The sequence below is a fragment of the Camellia sinensis genome, chromosome 4, assembly GCF_055761805.1.
Source record: "Camellia sinensis isolate YWXY chromosome 4, ASM5576180v1, whole genome shotgun sequence".
Classification (NCBI taxonomy): domain Eukaryota; kingdom Viridiplantae; phylum Streptophyta; class Magnoliopsida; order Ericales; family Theaceae; genus Camellia; species Camellia sinensis.
In genome coordinates, this window is record NC_138964.1 from 113,514,981 (window position 1) to 113,541,859 (window position 26,879).

Genomic DNA, 26,879 nt, shown 5'->3' on the forward strand with positions numbered 1-26,879 from the left:
TTCTAATCGGAAAGCCTTGGCACCTACACCACATGGGTTTTGGTCTTTTAGCATGGACTATCAAGCCAAAATAACACCAATCTCATCTATACATGACCCGGATTCACCACTAATATTCAATTACAACCATGATATTTCGATGTAACCGATGTAACAATGCGAAATTCAATTCTAGTAAAACGTGCTCCGTGCACCTTCGTTCAACAATGGGTTTTCATTATCATAAAATCAACTATTCAATAATATCAAGAATGTAAATTTTCACCATTCTATTGTATTAATATCAACAACAACATCATTTCTTACCAATGGCCACAATTACCCATGCAACGTTATAATTTCACAAATTACATTCATAATTCTCCTACTTCTATATAATACTCCAAATTTCCATTTTAACAACATAAAACTTGACAATCATCAATTTCAATATTTCTCATAAATTTCTCAATTCATAAAATCTCAAAATTTAGGGCTCTTCTCAAATTTGGGATTTTTTTCAAATTAAAGTTTTCTTATGCAATTTTATATAGTGAAAATAAGTTTGTTAAGGAAATTATAGGGAAACCACACCCAATCGCCAAACCCTATTCTTCCTATCACTCATTTTCTCCAAATTAACAATAACAACACAAACACTTTGTATCAAAATACCACAAATACACTTATAAACCCATATTGAACTAATGAAAGGTAGGGGTGAGCATGGTCCAGATTGGACCGGATTGGGGTAAAACCAAGACCAATCCGTTATCTACGGTTCCTGAAAAATTAGAACCAATCCAATCCGTTTAAATCATGGAACCAATCCATTTAAACCCGAATTGGATCGATTTAGGACCACGGATTCACATAATTAAATAACAAATATATATATATATATATATAACACTCTAATTTCATAAAAACATAAACATAACACTATATTAGTTTCACAATAGCAACATGTCTTTCCATAATAGCGACATACTATTCTAGAATTTAAACAACCATAAGAAAACTAGTTCCACCATAAGTATTAGACCATTACAAATTAAAACTAAAAACTAACAAAAAAAATTAATGAAATAAGATACTATGCGGGTTTAGGTTTTATATGGAATAAGAGAAGATACTGTGCGGGAGGGTGTATAATAAAAATATAGACTATTTATATACGATCCGAATCGGTTCCAATCCGAAACTGTGGGATTCAGTCCGGAACCAATCCGTAGACTACGAATTTTTAATTTTTCAATCCGGAACTGAACCACGGATTCAAAAAACCAATCCAAACCTATCAGATTGGACTAGACTAGATCGGATTACGGATTTCACAAATTCCTTACTCAGCCCTAATGAAAGAGAACCTTACCTTTTAAAGCGAGGAGGAGGCACAAATCGGATACGAATGCCCGAATCAACTTTTCAATTCGTTGATCTTGAAGCCCTTATTAAGCTCGACAATATCAATGTTTGGGTCAAAGATCAATTCTAACTCTAAGTGCTCAAAAGATGAGGTTGAACAATGCGAGCTATAGTGGAAATAGTGAGTGCAAAGAGAGGGATGAGAAAAATAAAGATAAAGAGAGATAGGGATAAAAGGGAGAAAATAAAGAGAGAGGGGGTGTTGGCTGTTGAAATTAGAAAAGGGGTTCAAAATACTAGGCTGAGGATGAGCCACGTCATTGCCTGCTGATGTCAACGGCTCATGCGGTAGCATCGGCAGCTCATGCGGTGCCAAATGGCCGCTTGTACTGAGCTTAAGTAGTGGGCCTTCTCTCCTTGGTCGCTTGTGCAGTGAACCCCACCGTTCGTGCGGTGCTTGACCCAATTGCCTCTCGGTTGCTCATGCGATCCAATCTTGGGTAGGCTCAAGTGTAAAAGTGTTTTTATGCCTCTATTTTTCATTCTTACGCTTAAAACAAAATTAACTCAGAAGGCAACACGTTAAATAGTCATTGATATCAATTCAACCAACTCAACAATAAAATATAATGCATCAAATCATAAACCCGAAGTAAGTTGGGGCATCCGTACAAGTGAGTTCAAGTTAGGTTTTAGACCCAGAACGTTACAACCATACTCTATTTTATTGGCCTCATTTTGGGTCCACAACAATAATTCAAATAGCTCATTTTGTAAATCTCATAGTAAAAATTGTCTGGGCAAAAAATCAATTTCATCAGATATCAATGAATAGATAAAAAAAAATCACATTTTGTTTTATAAAATGGGTTTATTATGTTTAAACTCAGAGTTGTTGTCCATTTAAAAAACCAAATATAATTTTTTCATCTGTCTAGTGATATCTGATGAAGCAGATTTTTTGTATAGATGACTTTTACTAATTACAAGATAAACGCTTTTGGATTATCGTTGTGGCTCGGAATGAGGCCGATAAAATAGAGTATGGTGAAGTATGGACGATAGTGGTATGGAGAGGAGCCACATTTCTAATCGAATAGTGTTTGAGTTGAAAAAAATCCCATTTGCATCCAACCACTCATGGTTTCACAATCAACCAAGCAGGATATGAGGATTGGACGGTGGATGCAGATCAAGTAATCAAATTTAACAAATCCTAATTTTATAAATAGAATTCTAATTTTTTTACTAAGCAAATCGTATTTTATAGAAACTTCTAATTCTTTTAAGTGAACCATGAAGTTTCAATACTTTATTTATTGAATAGATAAATAATATCTATATCTATATCTATATTATTATATATGTAAGCACTTATTTTGGTGTCTTCAAACTTTCTTTCTCTTTATGCCAAGTGTCCAATTTTCTATTCACAAAAAGGAAAAAAAAAAAAAAATAGAGAAAAGGGTGCAACTAGAACTTAAGATCACAAATTTGATAAACAAGGCTCTTACCATTTGAGTTGCATATAACATATAGCAAATATTTTGTATATTTATTTATTTATTTGACTTGTACACGCATTGCATGTGTCAACCACTAGTATATATATATATATATATATATATTTATGAACAATTCCTAGTTCCATGAGGTCAGGTCGGGTTTAGCAAATTGAAACTTGTATATCCGTTACTCATTCGAGACACAATTTTTTTCAAAACTACTAGACATGCATCCGTCTGACTGTTGCATTGAAATTGTCCAATTAAGGTCGAGTTAGGCGAATTAGGTGGATCGACTGGATGTTTGTCCAACCCTACTTCATAGGATGAAATTTTGGACACCCTAAAGCCCTATTTGTTTTTAGAGATAAATGGTGAAATTGGACTAATAGTGAAGATGGGACTTATAAGCATCATGTTTGTTTAGAAAATCTCTCATGGGATTAACAGTCTCATGAGATTATGATACTCCTCTAAAAAGGGGACTAGCAATCCCATAGGGAGGTAGTGTTCAAATCCCATAAGATTAAAGGTGAAATAACTATTTTGTCTCTCATATTACAAAAAAACAACCAAGTCACCTTCTATAAATGAAACTTTTTAATATGTTGGGATTAACTTCAAAAAAATTATTTTTCCCTCTTGTTAGCTTGAAAAGTAATTTAATATAAAAATAATATTTAATATTAAAATATAATTGTATAATATATTTATACCAAAAAATATATATTAAAATAATATAATACCCAAAAATATATGTTATATTTATAAAATATAATTCTAAATATTAAAATATATCAAAAATACCGAGGTATTTATGGAATTTCATATAATAATAGAATGACAAAACAAACAACAATTCTTATTAGTCCCGTGATCATCAAACAAATACAATTTATTTAATCCCTTCACTTAATAGCATAACATTAATAATCATACTAACAATCCCACCAAACTTATCTCTAAAAACAAACAGGCCCTAAGATTATTATTAGGAAAATTCTACTTATATCACTAATTTAACTCCTTATACTCTCAAAATTTAATTTTTATTTTATTTTATAATTTTTATAATTACTTTATTACTCTCACCCCTAATTTTTTTTTTCTTTCTTCTTCTCCTTACACCAAATACCTAAAAAACTCAACCCTAACCCTAACCCTAACCCTAAGTCTCCCTCAATATCACAACTAACCAACATCTTCACCATCGGAGCCCCTTGTCGTCGTAGCCATCACTCACTGCCATAGCTTTTTACTATTACAGCCACTAGCCATTTCTTCCCCATTCTTCTTCTTTCCCAAACCTAGCCCTCTAACACCTTTACATATCTCTCAAGGGCGCTAGCGCCACCCTATTCACTTGCCACTATCTCCTCCACCTCTGACTACATCCTCAAACTCCATGACTATCTCCAACAACCCCCCCACCCTATTACCCCACCAATTAGTCCCATGTATGCAGTCCCATAACCACTACTCCAACCTTTGCGTCATAGCGATTGTTGGTAGTGGATGAGGTCATTGGAGGGGGTCGTCGGAAGGGAGAGAGGAAGGATAATGATCTTCTCAGCGAACCTCTAGCGGCAGCAACAGCAGACAAAATTGTTAAACGGTATCTTAATTTCCTTTAGAGAGATGATGATAGTGATGCTTGGGATCTCAAATAATTTACTAAATTTTTTATCAAAACTTTCACTTAAGTGTGGGACCTACACACATGTGAGTTTGTGTGGGTCTCACACCCATGTAATTGTTTTGGTAGAAAATTTGATAAATTATTTAAGATCTATAGTATTTTTTGGTTGAAAATGATAGTGGTCAGAGGTGACAGTAGAGGTGAGTGTTGGGATTTTTTAAGTTTTGGATGTAAAGATAAGGAGAAAGGTGGGGGATAGAAGTAATAAATGAATTATAAAATTTATTAAATAATTTTTTTTTTCCCCCAAGGGTATTGGGAGTGTATGTAAAATTTCTCTAATTATTATTACTCTATTGTTTAATGAAATTGGAATTGCTAACAAATTTTAAATTACAAATATATCCTCGTGAGTACTGCCACAATTGATTTGGGTATACTTTGCTTGTTAGTGCAGTTCTTGTTCTTAGTAGGGTTGCAGAAGGTAAACGCCACCCGCACTGTCATCTCTCTCTACGCAGCCCTTGAAAAACTTCCCATACCTCTTCAATCTCCAGCTTCGTCACTCCATCATTTCTCTCTCCTCAACTTTTGTCGGCAACAATGGGCGCTTCGCTTCCTCCCAAAGAGGCCAACCTCTTCAAACTCATAGTCGTAAGCTCTCCGATTCTCTCTCTCTCTCTCTCTCTCTCTCTACAATTATCAGAGTAGGGTCGAAGTTGAATTACTCTCTCATTCAACCTCGCTTGGTTTCTCTAACTAAAACCCTAGATTTTGTTCTGTTAATGGTTCTTCAATCTGGATTGTAAGTATTCTTATCGTGTGTGTAATTTCGTTTTCTTTGAGCTTTGAGCATGCGTTTTACTATAAAAGGCTTTGGATCGTATGTTGAAAACTCATTTAAGGGTGTTAATTATATTTAGAGAGGGTGTTAATTTAAACCCCCCCACTCAATGCTTATCTGCTTCTGAAGCTAAAGTTCTGTTTTTTCCCTATATAAAACATTTAGTAATGCTATACCAACAAAATTACTTTGCAAACTGATATGGCAATGGGTTGTTCCTATTATTTAAATCCGTCACTATGACATCACACCTCGTTTTGTAAACAAAATTTGTTTTTAGTATTTTCGTGGAACATTTTATGAGGATTCATGTTTGGCATGCGAGGCTTAGTTTATTTTGGATGCAAAATGACTTTATTTCTAATTAGTTTGTGGGATATATCTTTGTAATGCTGCTTAGTACCTTTGTGGGGGTAATAAAGTTAGAATTATGATTGAATTAGGAATTGTTATTTGCTGCCTTTGTTCAGTATGCATGTTCTGTATTATCTATCTATTCTATTTTATGAAGTCTACACCTCTTTTGGTGCACATTTTTGGTTGTCCAATAATGACCTTCATATTCAGTAACTGCCTTATCCAACAACTGTTTCATCAAACTGTCCAAAATTGTTAAAAAAAATTCATCGTTTATCAAATTGCCCCAGAATCATCCGACCATTCAAATATTTTAGTGTGAAATTGCCAACGCATCGTGTTTGCACCCACCACTAGTGTTATTAGACGTGTCATGTGTGCATACATAATTTTTGCTTATGTAAGGACTTTTACGTTAATCATCCTTTGCTGCATCATATAAAAGACAAAATTCTAGTCATCTAGGGGATGCCTTAGTCGCTTAGGCTGCATTCCCCCAATAAAGACACTCAAGTTTGAGTAAAAGACAATTCTATGGCATGCCTTTTCTCTTACTAGACAGTGGTAGTGATGGTCTTGGTGTATGGGCTCTTGGCTTCACTGAAGCACCAAAGGGAGTGATGTCCCAAGTGGTACAACGGGCTGCCAACATTCCTGCAGGATTTTATGACTTGTATCTGTAAAACTTTGTATTACCCATCTCGCAACTAGCCTACATCAGCATTGCAAGATAAAGCAGTTTGAACTATAGGTCATTGTATATTGTGGGGTTGCTATTGTGAATGGATGATTAAATATATGAGGAGTTTCCACTTTTATTATTACATGTTAAAATTCAACCCCGCTTTGCTTTGCCTGCTATTATTCTATTATCTTCATCCAGAATGTGAAATGCTGATATTTAATTATTTTTTAGTTTTTAGTAATTTGTTGCTCACATTGAATGGTGATGATCAATTTCAATTGCAAATCACTGTTATCCAGAGTTTATTCATGATTTTTATTATTTGAAGCCAAGTAAAAGTTTAGTGACATTACCATTTTTCATTGATTCAATATCAGATTATTATTATTATTATTATTTTTTTATCATCTCTTCATTGTAATCATTCTAGACAATATGGTTAAGAAAATGCTACTGCTAAATGAAACATCTTTGTTAATTGTCCTTAACCTTGCAGAAATCATATGAAACCAAACAATATAAGAAGGGCTTGAAGGCGGCAGATGCTATATTGAAGAAGTTTCCAGATCATGGAGGTGTGTGGAACTTCATTCAACTTTATTTTGTAGGCTTATGAATGCCTGAGTAATTGTATTGTCATTTGAGCTTCTTTTTATGCTGGGATTAGACATATGAGGTTCTTTTACCCCTTGTTTCATTTGCAAGGTGAAAAATAATGTGGATGTCATGCATTGAAACCATAAAAGCTAGTTGTTATCAAATGGATTGTACTCTTCTACACTAGCAATATTTGCTGAAGCATGACAGTCAAAATTTGTTATTGCTCTCTTCTTCATGTTGAATGTCTACCATTTTTTATTGTTTAAATGTGATTTTTTTTTTGGGGGGGCCAATTCTTTCTTTTTTTTTTTTTTTTTTTTTTTTTTTTTTTCCTGGTTACCAGAAACTTTGTCAATGAAGGGGTTGACATTAAATTGCATGGATCGAAAAGCAGAAGCATATGAACTTGTTCGGCTTGGACTAAAGGTTGGGATTCTTTCTGAGTTCACTTATATTGTTTTTTCTTTCTTCTTTACTTAGCTGTTGCGTCAATATTGTTGGTCATATATTTAAGTCATTTTAGAGGTAACTTCTCTTTTTGATGCAGAATGACCTCAAGAGTCATGTTTGCTGGCATGTTTATGGTCTCTTGTACCGATCAGATAGGGAATACAGGGAGGCAATTAAATGTTATCGCAATGCCCTGAAAATTGATGCAGACAACATTGAAATACTGCGAGACTTGTCACTCTTACAGGTGGATGAGTTATATCCTGAGTTATTTTTCTTCTATTATTTTCACTTCACTATATGTTTCTCCTAAAAATTGAGAAATACTGTAGGTGTTTCATTAAAAATTATGTAATAAGTACGTTAGCATTAGTGTGGAATGCAGATTTTTCTAAACATGATGGCTTTGTTTGGTTTGTTTTTCAGAAAAAATTTTGGGAAAAATTCTCTACAAACAAATTTTCAAGAGTAATCAAACCAAACAAATTTTTCCAAAAAAAATCTCAAAATTTTGTTTGGTTACCTACTTTCCAAAGTCACTCTCTCTCTCATACACATCAAATCAATCAGTTTTTTTAAAACTCTCTCCCCAAAACAATTTTCCAAAATCATTTTTGAAAAAAGACAAACCAAACAAGTTTTCGTACTTTTTATCTCAAAAACTACTCTACAAACACAAACCAAACACACCCGATGATTTCTGAATTGAGTGTCAGTGCTTAATATGTTTTTTTGATATGGAGAACTTTAATTATAAAACAGAATCGATCTTGATTCTTTGTTATCAGTCTTAACAACTTGATAATTTGAATGTCTTTGTTATTTCTCATGCTTTCAGTTATTGGGGTTACTTATGTTGGCTTATTTTGAAACATAGATGCTGTTCTCAGGCATCATCTGAAACCTGTTCATTCTTCTTATTATCAATTCAAAGTCAGCCTCAAAACCCACTAACCACAAAATAATCATCAGTATTTTAAACACAATCATTTTTCTCATATTTTCAGTACTCCACCTCACTTTCTACTTAAATTACAAATAAATAATAATGGTAACTGAATTGTGTACAAGGGTATGAAATATGAACACAGGCCAGCATTCTCTAATGGTCTCTAAAGATCTGACAGCGAAAAAGCTACACCTGAATCATGCGAATTCTGGAACACAAAATAGGTCCCATACGAGAAGCCTTTTCTTTTCTCTTAAAGCCACATTCCTTTTCTTTCAGATATAGCTAACAAGACATCAGAAGGAGAATTTTCATATGTTGTGACCTCGGCAGTCGATTAATGTGGCTGCACTTGGAATATGTAATAATCTAACAAAATATGAAAATAAAATGACCATGGATATATTGTGAGGAAGGACTCAATGCAGAACAAGATCATAAACATTCTTAAAGTTAAACGAAAAACGCTTGGCTTCAAATAACCTGATTATTGAGATTAGATGGTCATAGTCAATTTCTTTTTTTAGTTCTGGGAATGTACTCATCAATGCCTTCCAAAAAACTTCTAGAAATGATTTGATTGTGAAGTGGCAATACATACTCAGCAACCATCAATGTCATTCAGCTTAGATGGAGGTGCCTTACGAATGCCAGTGTGATTCCTGTTCCTGTATATTCATGGTCTTCCTCAGTTTGGTGATGAAAATTGTTGCTATTAAAATTTAAATGACTCCTTAAGAACTTTCTTGAGGTGTTTTGAACTGCCCTGGACCCAGCTCTTGTCTGTGTTCTACAAACTTTATTATGTGCCCACTTTTAATTGAAAATCACCTTTTCTCAGTTATTGTCCATGGCTAAGGTACAGAACCATGTACGGTCTGCCATTAACCTCAGTGAGTGTTGTCATTTTGTGGCTGTTTGATTTGTCTCTTGCATATCTTAAAATTGTAAGAAATTAAAATGCAACAATCATGCTTGTTCATTTTGTTCCACATTTCTTCTTTTGTTGTTGTTGTTGTTGGTGTTTTTCTTCTTTCATTTTTTATTTTTTATTTTTAATTCACAAACACATTAACTCTTATGTCATCATGTGGAGCGTTTGACAAATAACATCTCAATTTTTTGCCTCCTATTACAGGCACAAATGCGTGACTTGGCAGGTTTTGTTGAAACAAGGCAACAATTGTTGACTCTGAAACCAAATCATCGCATGAATTGGATCGGATTTGCTGTTTCCCACCATTTGAATTCAAAGTATGCTTTATATTTCTTTTTTGTTAGCACTTTGTTATTCATATGCTGTAACATATTATTCTTGTGCTTTAGCTCTTTGTTATTCGTATGCCCAATATAGGATCATGGATTTGAATATGACTAGTATGTTTCAGCTCTTATTATTTTTTTTCTTTTTTGGGCGGGAGGAAAGATTTCTAAATCTTAAGGAGGAATTTCTTTCTAGAGTTGCATTAGATCATTGCCTGGTGATTTCGAGAATTGTCCTTTTAAATGGGGTCCCGCTTCTTTGATGTTTGAGAACATGTGGTTGGAACACCACTCATTTAGGAAAATTCTTTAAGGAATGGTGGGCTAGTTGGAATGGTCATGGATGGGAGTGATTTAAGTTCTTGAAGAAATTGAAGCTAACTTAAGGAGAAATAAAAAAATTTGAAATAAGGAGGTTTTTGGGGATTTGACTGGGGTTGAAAATGAGATCATCAAAAGATTGAAGAGTTGGATGGCCTTGAGGCTAGGGGGGCCTTGGTGAACTTTTGAGAAAATTTAGAGTCAATTTGAAGATGAAATTGGAGGCAATTGTGTTTAGAGAACAAATTTTCTGGGGTCAAAAAGCCAAAATGAAATGGATTAAGGAGGGTGATATTAGCTCTAAGCTATTTCAGAAGGTTGTAGTTGGAAAGAGGAAAAAGAAATTTATAAAGATATTTGAGGTGGGTACTAGATGTTTTGCAGATAGGAAGGAGCAAATTGTTGGTGAATCTTTAATTGTTTCTCAAATTTGTATTCGAATAGAGGGTTGTGAGGCTTGGTATTGATGGATTGAATTGGATTGGGCCCTGATTGAAATGGCTTAATTTGGGTGGTTGGAGAGGCCTTACGATAAAATGGAGATTAGATGGTTTTTGATTGTGAAAGAGATATATTCCTGGGTCTGGACGGATTTTCTATGTCCGTCTTTCAAATTGTTGAGAAGTTGTTAAGAACGACTTGATCAAGGTTTTTGAGGAATTCTTTGAAAATGAAGTGGACGCTTGTACTAATGCTTCCTTTATCTACTGAATCCCCCCAAAAGAGAAACCCTTGAATTTAGTGATTTTAGCCCCATTTGCTTGGCTACATATTTATATAAAAATTTGGGAAAGGTTTTGTATGAAGATTACGAGTAGTTTTAGGTGACACTATTTCGTTAGCTTAGGGAGCTTTTGTGGAGGGACATCATATCTTGAATGTTGTCATAATTGCAAATGAGGTAGTGGAAGAATATAAAGGGTCTAATAAGGAAGGTCTTATCTTTAAAGTGGACTTTGAGAAAGCTTATGACCACATGGACAAGACTTCTTGAATTTTGTGTTGCAAAAAAGGGGACTTGGAGAGAGATGGAGGAGATGGATTCACGGGTGTTTGTTATCTTGTAATTTGTCTTTCTTTGTAAGTGGCAAGGTTGGGAAAAGGTTCAACGTGTCTACGGGCCTTAGGCAAGGTTGCCCAGGTTGCCCCCTCTTCACATTTGTTGTTAATGTTATGTGGTGGATCGTTGATAGGGAAAAGGAGGTTAGTCTTGTTATTGGGAGAAATCATGTTTAGGTGTTTTGTTTAGAATTTACTGATGATACTGTCTTTTTTTCAGGGGAGAAATCTAAGATAGTGAACTTGCTTACAATTTTGAGAGTTTTTGAAATGATTTCGAGCCCTGGAGTTAATCTGAGTAATAGCTCCATTGTGGTTATTAATCTTTAGCCTAATTACTTACAAAGGGCGGCAGGTACCTTAGGATGTTCTGTTGCTCATCTTCTCTTTATCCTTGGGGCTTCCTTTGGGGAATAATCATAGGGTGGGATCTTTTTGGGCTCCAGTTTTAGTGAAGATTGGTTAAAAACTGGTAGGGTGGAGCTGAGCCTTGTTCTCTAGAGGATTTAGGCATTTTTCAGCAGTTTGGTTTGTGCAATATCCCAAGCTATTATTTGTCATTGTTCAAGACTCTGGTGGGATTTGCAAACAAAATTGAAAAAATGATGAGGGATTTTTTGTGGGAATGTTCAAATGAAGGGAAATGGGTCATTTGGTTAATTGGTTGACAGTCTCTCTCCCAGGGAATAAGGAAGAGGGGGTGGGGGGAAGTCACTTAGGTGGTGTTCGAAATTAGAGCAAATACAGGGTTGGGATTCTTGTGGCTAATCGAGGCAACTATCGCTCTTCTTGGAAATCTATTTCTGCTATTCTTCCTCTCATTTCTTGTTTTTTATCATTTAAAGTGGAAAATGGTGAAATTATTCGATTTTGAGAGGATGTTTGGGTGGGTGACACGTCCTTTGATGTTTTTCCCACCCTTGTATTGTTTGGTTCGATCTCCACACGTGTGCATTGCTTCCATGGTTATTTTATTTTCAGCTCTGACATCTTGAAACTTTACTTTTTTAGAAATCTTAATATTGTGAAGTTTGTGAATTGGCATTTTTATTGGCCATTCTTGATATTTTTTCTTGAGTCCATACGTTCATGATAAGAGGGCGTGGTTACCTTAATCATCAGGCTTTTCTCATGAAGTCTTTGTTGGCCTCTGTTATTGGTAATCCAATTGTTCCTCCCTTTCCTCATTGTGAAAGGATGGTTGTGCCTCTGAACTTCAAGGTGTTTTTGTGGACATTGACTTATAGAAGTCTCATGACTAATGATGTCTTCTAAACTTGGAGCCCTAATTGCAGTTTTTGTCCTCAATGGTGTATCATGTGTAAAAGGGTGGAAGAATATCTGGATCATTTATTCTTGCATTGCACTATGGCTGTTTTTGTGGAACAGGTTACTCACTATGGTAGAGATCTGTTGGGTGGCTCCAAATTCTTGTTTCCATTCCAATTGCTCTTGATGGATTTTCGGGGTTTTGGGAGAAACAAGAAGGCAAAAGTATTGTGGGGCTGTGTTTTTTTCACAATTTTTTTGAGTCATTTAGTTGGAACAAAACACGATAATTTTCGAGGACAAGATGGTGGACATTGATTCATGGTGGGATAGGGTTTGCTTTTTATCATCTTTTTGGGCCTTAGTTTCTTCTTCTTTTAGAGGGATTCCCTTCTTTTTGATTTCAAGTGGTTGGAGGGTAGCATGTGCAGTGTAGGTAGAATTTTGTTTGTTTTTTCTTTCTTTGGGGGAATCCTTGACCTCAGGTATCTTGTTTTGGTGTTATCATTCGTTTAATAATATTTTTACTTTTGTTGTTAGTGAAAAAAAAAAAAAAAAAAAAAAAAAAAAAAAAAAAAAACAAACACACACACACACTAAAGCAGTACAAAATATTGGGTGAATGAAATCAAATTACTGTTTGATGGAAAAAGAATCAACTAAAAACTGATAGCATATACAATTTTTTCTTGATCATAGAAAACATATAAAAACAAGTAAGCTAAGAAGCATGGACACGGATACGACATGTACATGCTAATTTTCAAAAAATGCAGGACACGACACGTGGGGAACACGCACAAAATATATAATTCTACATATTTATTATATGTTATATATATGGATATATCATTCAAAGATAAGGAAAAATGCAATATGACACTGATTCTTATAAATTTATATGTTTTTTGTTTTATTTTGTAACTTAAGTTGTTTTGTTCATACTTATAATTAGTTTCACTTGTGTCTAATTGATAGACACGTGTGCTTAAGCGATAAACACGTGTCTTCCAAGTGTCCAAAGAGTTTTCGGAACTTTAAGAAAAATTACAAAACAGTACACGTTTTGAGGAGTGTCAGACACGTGTTGGGGAAGTGTCCGAAGAGTGTCGGTGTCCGACACGGATACGTCACCTTCTTAGAAGTGTCCGTGCTTCTTAGCAAGTAAGGCTCCATCATAATGTCACAATCCTCCATCAGTGGGGTAAGGGTGCCACTTGGGTATAAGATACCTGTGCTTGGTGGGTTCTTATACAGTTTTGAACCTTTTAAGAGACTTATGCCTGTGACATTGAGGATAGTGGAGTTCGGACAGTGTCCTTACACTTGTGAAAAGTCATGCCGTGAATTATGGTTTAAAGGCTGCAATTATCTCTCTGAAGGTAAAGCATGGTAATACCTCACCAAAATTGGGTAAACTTATCACTTGATGATGATTGCCATTGTGATAGCTGGTTTTTTTCAATAAGATGTTCTTTATATTTATTCGAGGAGTTGATTTTTCTTAATCTTTGTGGTAAACAGGTATTTATTTTAGATTGTACTTTGTAGTTTTGCGGATAACACTTGGTTATAAATTCTTGTTAATACAAAAAAAAAAAAAAATGTGTAATTGAGATGAGGATGTGTAGATGGATGTGTATTAAGACTGGGAAAGGCATAATTAGAAATAAACATATTTGTGAAATAATAATATCAATTGAAGATAAGTTGAGAGAGACCCAACTAAGTTGGTCTGGTCCGTAGTAGCTAGAAACTCCTATGGGGACCTTGCTCCTCACTTTGGAACCTTATGCCTGCCCTGCCCCCTCCCCCTTCCCCTCCCCCATCTTTAAACTCTTTTATAGGGCCCTTGCTCTCCCGCCACGGCACTGCTCTCGCTTCGCGCAACTATTGTTTGGTCATATACAATGACGACTTGTAGATGCAATAATAAGGAAGAATGATATAATCACCATAAATGGGAATATTAGGGAGAGGGGAAGACCTAAACTTACATGGGTTGCGTTTGTTAAAAAAAAAAAAAAAAACAAAGATATGAATTTGAATTTATTTGATTTAACTGAGCATATAGCCTTTGACAGTGTGGAATGATGAAAAATTATTCATGTAGCAGACCCTACTTGATTGGAACACAAGGCTTAATTTGGTTTGGTTTATGGTAGTTGCATGCTTGATTAAATAAGTCAGATAGTGCCAACACTGTACCACATCTAATTGTTAGTTATATATTGTTGAAACTTGAAACTAAAATTTGATCTCTCATTTTGGTCCTGGAGTAATTAGTTACTTCTTTTCTTTGGTTTATTTGCTAGTGCTTCAAAAGCAATTGATATCCTTGACGCATATGAAGGGACACTTGATGACGATTACCCTCCAGATAATGAACGTTGTGAGCATGGGGAAATGCTGTTATACAAGGTAATAATTATGATACACAGTGAATAGTATATTTCTCTCGGATGCCTGACTATTTCTTCCCCCTCCTATGGGGTGTTTCATGTCAGCATATTACCATAGACTTAACGTTTTTTCGTATATGTGCACAAGATGTGGCATGTGCAGACATAGATACATATAAATATACATTTGCACTTAAATTTCAGTTACTGGATGTGATATTATTATACATTAAACAGACTAAAACCTGAGAGTTCACTAGAAGTCACTATATTAAATAGGTCCTTAATATGAAGCAGAGTTGGAAAAGGGTCAGTGGTGAGAGTTTTGGCACATGCCCATTGCAAAATCAAGTCCTATAATGTTATTCTTCATTGTTGGGTGGTGACACAGTTGTCACCTTTCCTCTACAACTCTCTGAACTACTGTTTTATTCCTTGGTCAACTTTTGAGTTGCTTTTTGGTTTGTGGATTAAGGTCATTAACAAAAGGATAGAGACACTAGAAGAGGCCCTCATGTATTATTTTAAAATTAGAAGAGAAATAGTAGTGTTGAACTTTTCCTTAATCTGTGAGTTTTATTTTTATTTTTTCTTTTGCGTGTGCCACATGTGTAAGTGGGCTTTACCCCTCTCGCTTTTCTTTCCAATAAGGGGTGCTGGTTTACATGAGACAACAAATCAGATTGGTAGATATGTAATTATCCTCTTTTGATGGTTATTTCCCTGGATATTCTCCTCCAGATTTCTTTAATGGAAGAATGTGGTCTTCTTGAGAAAGCTCTTGAGGAGTTGCACAAGAAAGAGTCTAAAATTGTAAGTGTTTTAATATAGTTTGCTAGTCTAGTTGTATAAGAGAATTTGTTTACTCTGACCTCTGATGTTAAACTTATTTTGGAACTTGTCTTCATAGTTTGATAAACTATCCTACAAGGAACAGGAAGTTTCGCTCCTTGTGAAGGTTGGTCACGTAGAAGAAGGTGAAAAGTTGTGGAGAATGCTGCTTTCCATGAACCCGGACAATTACAGGTAATTGATTATGTGTTTGTAACTATGACCATCTAAGTAACTAACCAAATGTTCATGTTGCAAACATTATGTAATCTTTTATTTATTTATTTATTTATTTATTTATTTAATTCACTCAACTGATGAAAATTGGCTTCTACAAAACATTATCTGTCGATGTTATCAGTTTTGGTGCTTTAGATGAATTTATATTTGTATTTAGAAGTTGAAAGATTTGAGGAAGCCAGCACGAACCATTTGTTTTATGCTGACACTGCGGAGTTGGCACTAATATCAACATAATAACATTCCTCTGCAACTATGCTTATTTTCTGCAACTAAAAGTATGGTTTGACGCAGTGTTTACATCAAGCCCAATCTTAGAATTCATTGTGCAAATAGAGTTGAGGTTGGTATGTGGAGGATATGCGGACCCTATTGGATGTCTTCTTTGCATATGAATGCTTTTGTCTACTCATTTTCATGTGACTATCTGGTTTGCATGTGTAAGGAACAAAATTTGTGCAGGAAAACCTCAAATAGAAAGGAATTTGGTGTGCCAAGTAATTGGTTAGGAGTATAATAATTTTATACCAAAATCTATTGGAACTACTATCGAGGTCCCCAAATTTCGTTCTTACATTGTGGTTGTCAAAATTTTATTATTTTGTCAACTTGTGCTGTGAAAAATGGTTGGATGATATGATTAGTGACATTTCTTTTATTCTATTATATTTTCATTCTAATATGAAGCACTCATCTGTGTATTTTATGTTGTAAATTATGTCTTGCCTTTATTCTTAGAAACCAATAAATTTTGTGCTGCGTATATTTGTCACGCAGTGAACACAGAACCCAATATTATTTTTCCTAAATGTGGCATTTTGTGTTTGGTTGTTTGTCTATGGTTTTACTTAATCAACTCTAACTCTCTCTCTCTCTCTCTCTCTCTCTCATTTTTTATTTTTTTTTTATTTTTATTGTTTGGCTTTTGAGAATAAAAAAATGCTATTTCATCCCCCTTCACAAGCACACATTTATAAATATTAAATACACCTTTGTTGATTCTTTTGAACAGAGAAAGAGGGGAAAGGGTACTCTTTTGCTTTGTATTACTTGATTGTTAGAAGTGATAACTACTATTATCTTTCTTTCATTGTCTGTCATTAGTTATTATGAAGGACTACAGAAGTGTGTGGGTCTACTATCAGAAAGTCACCAGTACTCATCTGACGAAATTGATCAGTTGGATGCCTTGTACAAATCGCTTGGGCAGCAATACAGTCGGTCATCTGCTGTAAAGGTGACACATCCTTCAACCCCTTTTTTCAAAATGGAAAATTAATTTATTGATACATTGGAAAATCTTATGGAGTTTTAATGTCACAATTAACAAATCACTAAGTTGCTCTTATTGCAACCAATGGCCACTTATCTAGGCATTCCTTTATTATAGCTCATTCGCAGCTTTTTGGTTATTGTTTAGTCTGACTGACACTTCATGCATGTAAACAATTCTTATCTATTAATTTGTGTCAGTAGGAAATCAGTCTGCAACAGAAAAAGGAATTGCTAGTTATTTGTTTGAGGAGTTCATGAATCTGTTAAAGCATTTTGACTCTGGTTTACCATTGTACATGCCTTTATTATAGCTCATTAGCAGGTTTTTGGTTATTGTTTAGTCTGACACTTCATGGATGTAAACAATTCTTATGTATTAACTTATGTCCGTAGGAAATGGGAACTAATTTTGATTTTGTACTTAGTTTCTTTATTTTGTACGAGTAGCTTCCGGGACTTAGACTGAACTTCTTTCCCCCCTTTTTGTCAGAGAATACCTCTTGATTTTTTAAATGGCAAAAAGTTCCAGGAGGCAGCACATAATTACGTTAGGCCTCTCCTGATGAAGGTATTCTTAGTTTTTAGTTTTTGTTTTTTATATTTTGTGTTACTTTGGTTAGGCTTGGTTATAAGGAAGCAAGACTTACATCTACCATTTGTGATGCATATAGGGAGTTCCTTCATTATTCTCCGATCTCTCTCCTTTGTATGATCATCCTGGAAAGGTTTGTGCAGTCATTTCAAATGATCTGATAAAGACATGGAGGAAAACCTCTATGGAAGTTGTAGACTTTTTTGTAGGTTTTTTGGTGGATATTTTGTTTTATTAGTTATATCTATCTACCTTTTGTATCTCTTATTCAGGCAGACATTCTAGAGCAACTGATTCTTGAGTTGGAGCATTCAATTAAGACTACTGGTGGATACCCTGGGAGGTAAGACTTATATCTGCTCAGCTCTTGAATAAGTGTGCCTGTGCAGACTTTGTTTGGTTTGGAGTTTCAAAAATAGTTTTCTAAATTTTCAATTCGTATTTTTTTATATTTAGTGAATGTTTTTAATATTTTAATCAAATTATTATTATTATTATTTTATAGTTTTTAGATTCACTTAATCTAGATACTCTTAAAAAAGTACAAAATCTGTGCAATTTTTTTTTCAAAAATTCATTCAATACAAAAAAATTACAAAAAATTAGTATATTTTCATATTTTGTTACATTGATTGAATTTTTAAAAAAATTTTGTACAAGTTTTGTACTTTTTAAGTATATCTAGATTAAGTGAATGTAAAAAGTAAAAAAATTGATTAAAATGTTAAAAAAATTCACTAAAAAAAATGTATTGAAACTCAGAAAACTGTTTTTGAAAACATCAAAACCAAACAAATTTATGGTTGGACTAATAAAATAAAATGGCATTTTTTAAAAAAATTCATTTTTTTTTGTTTGTTTACATGTAAATGTAAACAAGTACAAGTAATTTCATTTTGTTTTCATTTTCTTTTCTCTCACCAAAATCCTAGATCCAAACATAGCTTAAATTTTTTGGCACTATTAGTTCTCCTGTGTTCTCTTGATCTGGTAGGTTGTTACACATATGAAACAAGTGAGGTAACTGACTCTGTTGGATGTGCTATTTTATGTATGAAATTGGTATTATGTCGACAGTTGACACAGTTTTCTGTAGTCACTTGCTATATGCTTGAATTACTACTGGTGTGCAGGACAGAGAAGGAGCCCCCTTCGACTCAGTTGTGGATTTTGTTCTATTTGGCTCAGGTTTATAGTAGTCATTTGATTTATTAGTCAGCATTTACTGTGCTTCTTTTAAGGTTTTTATTCCATTTTAATTTCATTTCGTGACTTAAATATTTTTTTGTGCAGCATTATGACAGGCGGGGCCAATATGATATTGCTTTAGAGAAAATTGATGAGGCTATTGAACACACTCCAACTGTGATTGATTTATACTCAGTCAAGGTCTACAAATATTAGTAACTTTTGGAATTCATCTATAGTTGTTTCATATACATTATGGACTTGGATATGAGCATCGAGTGCGGGTTTGTATCGAAGCATCAGATCTTCATAAATTTAAATTTTAGGATCTTGAGATATGTATCCAAAATTGGATATGGGTATGGGGATGTGTCATATACACATATATTGCATATTTTATAATATTCTCAGATGAATGTTGTAAATTATATAGAAATATACTTGACATTGAATAGGATTCAGGAAAAAAATGAAATTTCTATATCAAACTAATGTCAGAGGCTAAAAATGTTGCTTTGCTAGCAATTGTGAGTTTCTTCTTCTCATATATTGTAACAAATTAAAGGATCCAAGTGTCTAAATTGGGTACGAGTGTCGGACACATATCCCACACCCTTGCCCATGTCATATCCGGTGGGCACGGATATTGTGGGGGAAATAGAAGAGTCCATATAGCACAGCATTATTGACATTTGTGGTTTTGGTTTGGTTTTATTCATTTATTTCCTATTATAGGGTTATGGTAGTAGTGTTATCTGAAATTTGTCTTCTATATGCGAGAAATGATCTCCCAGTTTGATTGAAATGCCATACGCTATAAAGAAGAATAACTTCCAAGATATTTTATGATTAGTTGTCCTGCTTCTGCTGAAAAATACTAATGTTGCTTTGATCATAGGGCCGGATATTGAAACATGCTGGTGACTTGGTAGCTGCTGCTGCACTGGCAGATGAAGCTAGGTGTATGGATCTTGCGGATCGCTATGTAAATAGTGAATGTGTTAAGCGTATGCTGGAGGCTGATCAGGTTACTGAGCTGCATTTTTATGTTCTTCTCTACATTAAGAACAATATTCATATACGGTCATTTATCTCATATTTTTTGTTTTTCCCTTGTACTCTGTAAAGTGATTATGTTTTCATATGGAACTTTCTCTGTTCGAAGGTGGCATTAGCAGAGAAGACAGCTGTTTTGTTCACAAAAGAAGGAGATCAACACAACAACCTTCATGATATGCAGTGCATGTGGTGCGTCTATCTTGGAGCCCCATACTTTTTGTTTTTGGTGTAGAAATGCATTTTTTGCAATTTAGTTGCACCTTGTAATTCTGTTAAAATATCAATCTTTGGAAGGTATGAACTCGCTTCTGGAGAAAGTTACTTCCGCCAAGGTGACCTTGGACGAGCTTTGAAAAAATTCTTAGCTGTGGAGAAGCATTATGCAGATATAACTGAAGACCAATTTGATTTCCACTCTTATTGCTTAAGAAAGATGACTCTACGAACCTACGTAGAAATGCTGAAATTTCAAGATAGACTGCATTCACATGAATATTTTCGCAAAGCAGCAGCTGGAGCTATCAGGTGAAGCTCTTTTTTATGTTCAACCAATGAGACTTCAAATGATTTTCGATGATGCGTTTTCTTCCCCTTTCCACTACTTTGTGGATGTCAATGTGCTTGCTAACGAGATTTTGGATTGTAGACTGAGATGTTTGGTTCCCTTGACTCCATCACAGTAGTGCAACTCTTGTTCAGTCATAATATTCGCCATTCATTGATCACTTGAAACTTGGTTCTTGTTCTGTCTGCGCGTTGATGATTATCTAAATTGTGGTGCAGGTGCTATATAAAACTTTATGATTCACCTCCAAAGTCATCAGCTGAAGAAGATGATGAAATATCAAAGTTGCCTGCTTCTCAGAAGAAGAAAATGAGGCAAAAGCAGAAAAAAGCAGAAGCTCGAGCTAAGAAAGTACTTTAGTTTTGTTTCTCTAGTATCTTGTAAATTTTTTTTCCTGCCTGAATTACTTGCATCCTAATTTTCTTCCTTTGCTTAGGAGGCAGAAGTGAAAAATGAAGAATCAAATTTTAGTGGCGTCTCTAAGTCTGGAAAACGACATGTCAAACCAGTAGATCTTGATCCAAATGGGGATAAGTTGTTGCAGGTTTTTTGTGCATCATGTATCTTTTAGTTTCTATTGTTTAGCATCAGGTTTCTGACGGCTTCTGGAGTTTGTGGGTCTTCTTTGAGATCATCTCTTATGTTTTAATGTAGACAGCATCTGTTAACTTGGGTATATTGATCATGTAGGTTGAAGATCCATTGTTGGAAGCTACAAAGTACTTGAAGCTGCTTCAGAAGCACTCACCTGATTCCTTAGAGACACACCTGTTTGCTTTTGAACTAAATATGAGAAAACAAAAAATTTTGCTTGCATTTCAGGTGAGTTGTACATCTATTTTGGAACTTATAAGACTTTTTTTTATTTTAAAAAAAAATTCATCAGGCATCATGTACCTTGGTTGTACTATGTCAACTAAAGGTAATAGCAATCAATTTTGTTAAAGACCTGAAACCAATAGTCATTTAATTTGTTCACCATCCGGAACATGTTCCACCTAGTATGTAGAGGCTGGTGAATTATTAAAACATCTTGAAATTGTCTATAAATGAAGTTGGGATGCACTTTATATACTGGTAGTCTCTGCCTTGTAGCTAAAAGGTATATATGTCCTGCTATTTTATGAAGTGGTTGAATGCATTTTTAATTTTTTTTTTCTTTTCCCTGAAGGCTTTGAAGCAACTTCTACGGTTGGATGCTGAAAACCCAGACTCACATCGCTGCTTGGTATGCGTCTCTCCCATTAACCCATTGAATATGTATGGGCTAATATCTTTTACAATTTTACAATACAACTGCACGTGCACATTTTATCCGAAGGTCCCTTCCCCCCCCCCGAAGAGTGGGCTTGCTACCCGCATGTGGTGAATGTAAACTTTATTTTTTTTTGCAGATAAGATTTTTCAATAAAGTGGGGGCTATGCCTGCTCCAGTGTCTGACACAGAGAAACTCATTTGGGCTGTCTTAGAAGCAGAGAGACCTACTTTAAGGTTCTCTTGGATCTTTTTGTTTTTTCCTTTTTTGATCACATGATAATCTGTAGTAATGGCTTGATTCTATTTGATTTTATTTGTTCTGCAGTCAGTTGCATGAAAAATCTCTCATTGAGGCAAACATCTTTTTCCTTGAAAAGCATGAAGGTCATCATTTAACTTATCTAATTTACACATGCATGAACAACATTTCATATTATAATATTTCATGTTGGCTTTCATTTTGCAGATTCCTTGATGCATAGAGCGGCAGTAGCGGATATGTTAAATGTTTTGGATTGTAGCAAGAAGGCTGAGGCTATCAAATTAATAGAAGATTCATCCAACAACCTGCTTTCAACGTAATGCCTCCCAGTAAATTAAGCTCATTAAACTTGTGTTCAATTGTTATGTTGCATGTCAGTTTGCTTGTATACATTTAAACAATACATTGAACATTAATCCTGCATGTTTCATTAAATTAGAAATGGGGCACTTGGACCAGTCAGGGAGTGGAAACTCAAAGATTGCATTGCAGTTCACGAACTCCTTGGGACAGTTTTGGATGACCACGAAGCTGCACTCAGTAAGTCTGCAATATGAATTGAGATGTGTAATATAATCTCATTGTTACATGCTTTCCATGAACAACTTTTGTAGGTTTATTTAATGATTGCTAATCGTCATTATATAATTATCTATGTGAAGTTTGTTGGTAGTATGAAACTACTTGCTTAATACATAAAAAATAGAGAATAATTAGCATTAGTAATCAAGCAGAGCCATCATTGGATTTTAGATCTAATAATCATAATATTTGTAGGCCCAAAAGATATGCAGAGATACAAAATCTCTGTAGCACCCCAATTTGGGATGAAATGTTTGAGCAATTAGAGTTAAGTATACAATGGAACTTCTAAAAATCTCTAAAAATGAACAGCAAAAAGAACAAATGGAGAAAAGAAGCTTCTGGAGTTTGGTAAACACCTCAAATCTCACATCACATTTTGCTGCAACAGTTTAACCATTTGCCGGTAAGTACAACTTAACTCAGCAGAGCCTTGTATCCTGCTTGTAGGGATTAGGTAATGAGAATGACTATATGCTCAATAACGCCTTACTACAAACGAACCTATTATATGGCTTCGCTACATGGATCCATCATCTCATTCCTCTTTTTCGGTCAAATTACATAACAATGACCATAATAATTATGCTCCTTGCTTTATCCTTTCTATTTTTTGGTCTTCCTCATGCTGTTTTACTCGTAGTATCTTCAAGTGGAAATAAAATTTTCTTGACCCGACCAAAGATATGAAATCTCACGAGTACATAAAATCAGCTACACGAATTCTTCTTTGGATCTTGTTAACGAGTGCCATAACAACATTTGTTAACAAGCTTCAAATAGCCATACATTCTTTATGAAAGTAAAAAAAAAGGGGCGTACCCAGTGCACGAAACTCCCGCTTAAGCGGGGTCTAGGGAAGGGTTGATGTACGTAGCCTTAACATCGCAAGCGGAGAGGCTGTTTCCGCGATTCGAACTCATGACCTCCAGGTAACCAACTTTACCGCTACACCAGGCCTGCCCTTCACATTCTTTATGAAAGTATGCCTTAAAAATGTACAACCATCTTAAACTTTGTTAACCAATGCCCTTGGGATCGTTTACAAGACTGCTTTTTTAACTGTCAATTCTATTTTGGGCATCTTCTACTAAATTGTGTCATTGTATTTTCTTTTACTGCTCCAGGAAGCTTCCTTTCTTCCTTGTTAAATTTGGAGAATTCCTTCTTTTTTGTTCACTCTTGGTCTAAACGGCTGTGCAAATCATCCTAGATGGATCTCTAAATTTCCTAAACCTCTGTCACTCAATAAATGTACTCAATTTTATTCTGTCTTCTGTGTTATCCCCTTGCCATCTCACCATAACTCATTCTATTTATCTTACTTTAAGAAATGATTTGTTGTGTTTGCAGAAATGCCATCAAGGCATTAAGCATGGTAGGCCACTTGCAACTTAATATTCTTACTTCTGCATTTTTCTAAACCTTCATATATGACATCATATCTACATTGTGTCTAGCTTTCATCAATAACTATATGTTAAGGGACCTTTGTTTAAATATGCAAAAACTTTACGGCTCAAATCTGATATTTGATGTAAGCCAAATGGGCCATACTAGTCGATTGTTTATTCTTTGGCATCTTGATTATTTGTCTATATGGCGTTTTAGTTGAATTTATTTATCAAATCTGACCCAATTTGTTCTAAAATCTCTCTCTGCGAAGCACTTGCACTTCTAAGGTGGCATGTATTTGTCGAACAAGTGTTATGAACTTCCCGACATTAAATAACTTGAGATCCCATGATAAAGGAAAAATATTTGGATTTATATCAATTAATAATCCTTTCTTTTGTAGAGAGGCCTTTGAATCTGTTTTTGCTTCATAGTTGACATAGAACCTTCTTTGTATATGGGTTGTGCACCCCTTGGTGCACTTTTTGAATAGAGTTTAACTTGTTAAAAAAAAAATCCCATATTAACTTTAGTTATTAGTATTATATTTTTCTGTAATAAAATATTTATATATATGACATAATAAATATATAAAATTATATATTTTTTCTCGTGTCTTAGACCCACCTTATGTATCTGATGACAGTACCCTTTATGCAATGGGTTAGTGCTTAGTACCATTTCTTGGTCTTTATTTTCATTGTATTCCTTTTGGTTGGTCACTTAGTAAGATCTACTCTTAATTACCCTTGAGTGATAGAGAACAGAACTGACGTTCTGAATACACTCCTGTCGTAAGCCCAAATCTTTTGTGTAATCATTTGCTCCAATAGTTGGATGGTAGTCAATCACTTTGATATGGTAATAGCTTGAGAGCTCTGAACATTGGCTTTAATTTACTTTATTGATTGCTTTTCCAAGGCTAGACAATTTACTCTGAATATTGTCTTCATCCAGCTTGCCATTCTTCAAATCGAAGTTCAAAAAGAAGGGCAAATGAAGAAATATGATTTTGCAGCTATCTTACAGTTGATTGTATTTGATTGATTGAAATTTGGCTTGAAGACACATCGTTCTTGAATTCTATGTTGCTACTCTCTGTACAATTTAATACTAGTCATGAACTTCAAAATTTTAGTACTAATGCTGATATTGATTCCTTTTTTATGTAGGATGGAAGGTGCAATGTGCTGAGTATTTCCCATTTTCCACATACTTTGAAGGCAAGCACAGCTCTGCCATCCCAAACTCGGTTTACAACCAGATACGTAAGAACAACCCTGAAAATGGAGGAGCAACCATTTCTTCAAATGGAAAGCTGGAGAAACAACTAGACAAATTTCAGGACCTTATCGTCTGACCAGACAATTTGAATGCACTCTTCATTAAGGTACACGTGGTTTTTACCTTCTTTGGGTGATAAAAAGTTTCCAACATGTTCTGTGGATTATAAATATTCCCAGATGAAAGGAGTGGAAAGCTGCTCTCTCCAAGGAAGATCATTCAAGGGCTTTTTCGCCCAGTTCAACCTACACCCAACCCAATTCTGGAACGCATTCCCTTTTGAAAATGTGTATAATTTACGTACATTGTGTTTCTGAAGTTGTTGAATACTTTTATTTACTTGCCTTTTGGTGAGACTGTCAACAAGAGGTTCTATGGGTTTGCAACACTACGCGACATTTGAGGTTACTCCAGGTTTGAAGGGACAGAGTGCTAGTTTTAATTTTTTTTTGGATTAGTGGTCGAGGACACGATCAGAACATACTATAATCCCCCATAGAGTTGATCTCCAGGGCATATGTTGTACTTTGGCCTATTTGGTTGACCGTTATTTATGATGTATAAATGCTATAATGTGAAAAATTTTGGCATGGAAACATACAATAATCAATTAATATTGCAGCAATGATTAGTTTTTGATGTTTTGTGAATTTCATCCATTTTATGTTTGGCCTATCGACATGAAATTATTCACAAATATGGAGAGAATTACATAAAATTTGACAATTACACATTTACAAACCCAACAACTAACAAGAGAAACCATAATGAAAAGAAGTTAAAAATTTCGTAGAATTAAAGAATTTTTATATTGGGAGAGAAATAATCAATTGTTGCTTTCAACAATGATTCATTCTTTTACTAGTGACTACCTAAGCTATAACTCGGTTCAATGAAGCACTTAAGCTAATCTTATATCGGCCGATGTTACCTTATTGTTTCTAATGTTTTAAAAATGGACTTTTATTTCGAGTGACTTCATTATTAATCATGTTTTATTAATTTTTACAAAACAAATATACCATCTTTATCCGTTATAGTGAGTGATAAAATGAGTTATAATTAAACATTACATATGTTATAACCAAAGAATTCTTTTATTGTAAATTAAAATAATATCATAACCAACATCACAATGATTTATAATTAACATCACAATGTGTATAATCAGGATATAATTAAAACTTCAATTAGTCATAATCAAATAACCCAAGAAATTGTAGCTAGGGTATATATTGTAATGTTTCATTGAACACAATGTCCACACAAGTAGTATGATTTGCAAGATAATATACAATTACTTTTTACAAAATATGACACTTTTTGCAACTCAACAATTGAAGTAGGATAAAAAATAAGGCAAAATCCATTTTAACTCATGGTTCGATAGCACTTTACATTTCTATTTTTTAAAAGTAGTCATATACTCTCGATGTGAACCTTAACACCGTTAATGATAACAATAAAAATAGAATTATAACTTTCATATCTTCTTTTATTTTTGAGTCTTTGTAAATAAATAAATAAATTTACCTCGATGACTAAGCAAAAAAATTAAAAACATAACACAATTCAACTAATTTAAGAAACTAGAGTTACCTAAATATATATTTTTTTAATAAACTTAATTTTTAATTTTAATTAAATTATGATTTAAT

General features: G+C 34.3%; 1 protein-coding gene across 4 annotated transcripts; it reads left to right on the plus strand.

Moving 5' to 3' along the window:
• The first annotated feature begins 4,820 nt into the window (after positions 1 to 4,820).
• On the plus strand, positions 4,821 to 25,846 carry LOC114308595 (N-terminal acetyltransferase A complex auxiliary subunit NAA15). Of its 4 annotated transcripts, XM_082866002.1 has the most exons (27): positions 4,821 to 5,145; positions 6,874 to 6,952; positions 7,321 to 7,403; positions 7,525 to 7,674; positions 9,515 to 9,630; positions 14,604 to 14,709; positions 15,432 to 15,503; positions 15,601 to 15,716; positions 16,866 to 16,998; positions 17,527 to 17,604; positions 17,708 to 17,761; positions 17,901 to 17,971; positions 18,762 to 18,816; positions 18,922 to 19,017; positions 19,715 to 19,843; positions 19,982 to 20,064; positions 20,170 to 20,400; positions 20,659 to 20,791; positions 20,877 to 20,984; positions 21,131 to 21,262; positions 21,612 to 21,668; positions 21,835 to 21,932; positions 22,024 to 22,082; positions 22,165 to 22,276; positions 22,400 to 22,500; positions 22,855 to 22,948; positions 25,110 to 25,846. In XM_082866002.1, the coding sequence occupies exons 1-27, from the start codon at positions 5,095 to 5,097 to the stop codon at positions 25,129 to 25,131; spliced, it is 2,619 nt and encodes an 872-aa protein (XP_082722128.1). In that variant the 5' UTR covers positions 4,821 to 5,094; the 3' UTR covers positions 25,132 to 25,846. The 4 variants fall into 4 exon arrangements, 2 of the variants coding, with proteins under 2 accessions (XP_082722128.1, XP_082722127.1); XR_014327373.1 differs by lacking the exon at positions 22,024 to 22,082; XM_082866001.1 differs by lacking the exon at positions 22,855 to 22,948.
• Positions 25,847 to 26,879: the final 1,033 nt, after the last annotated feature.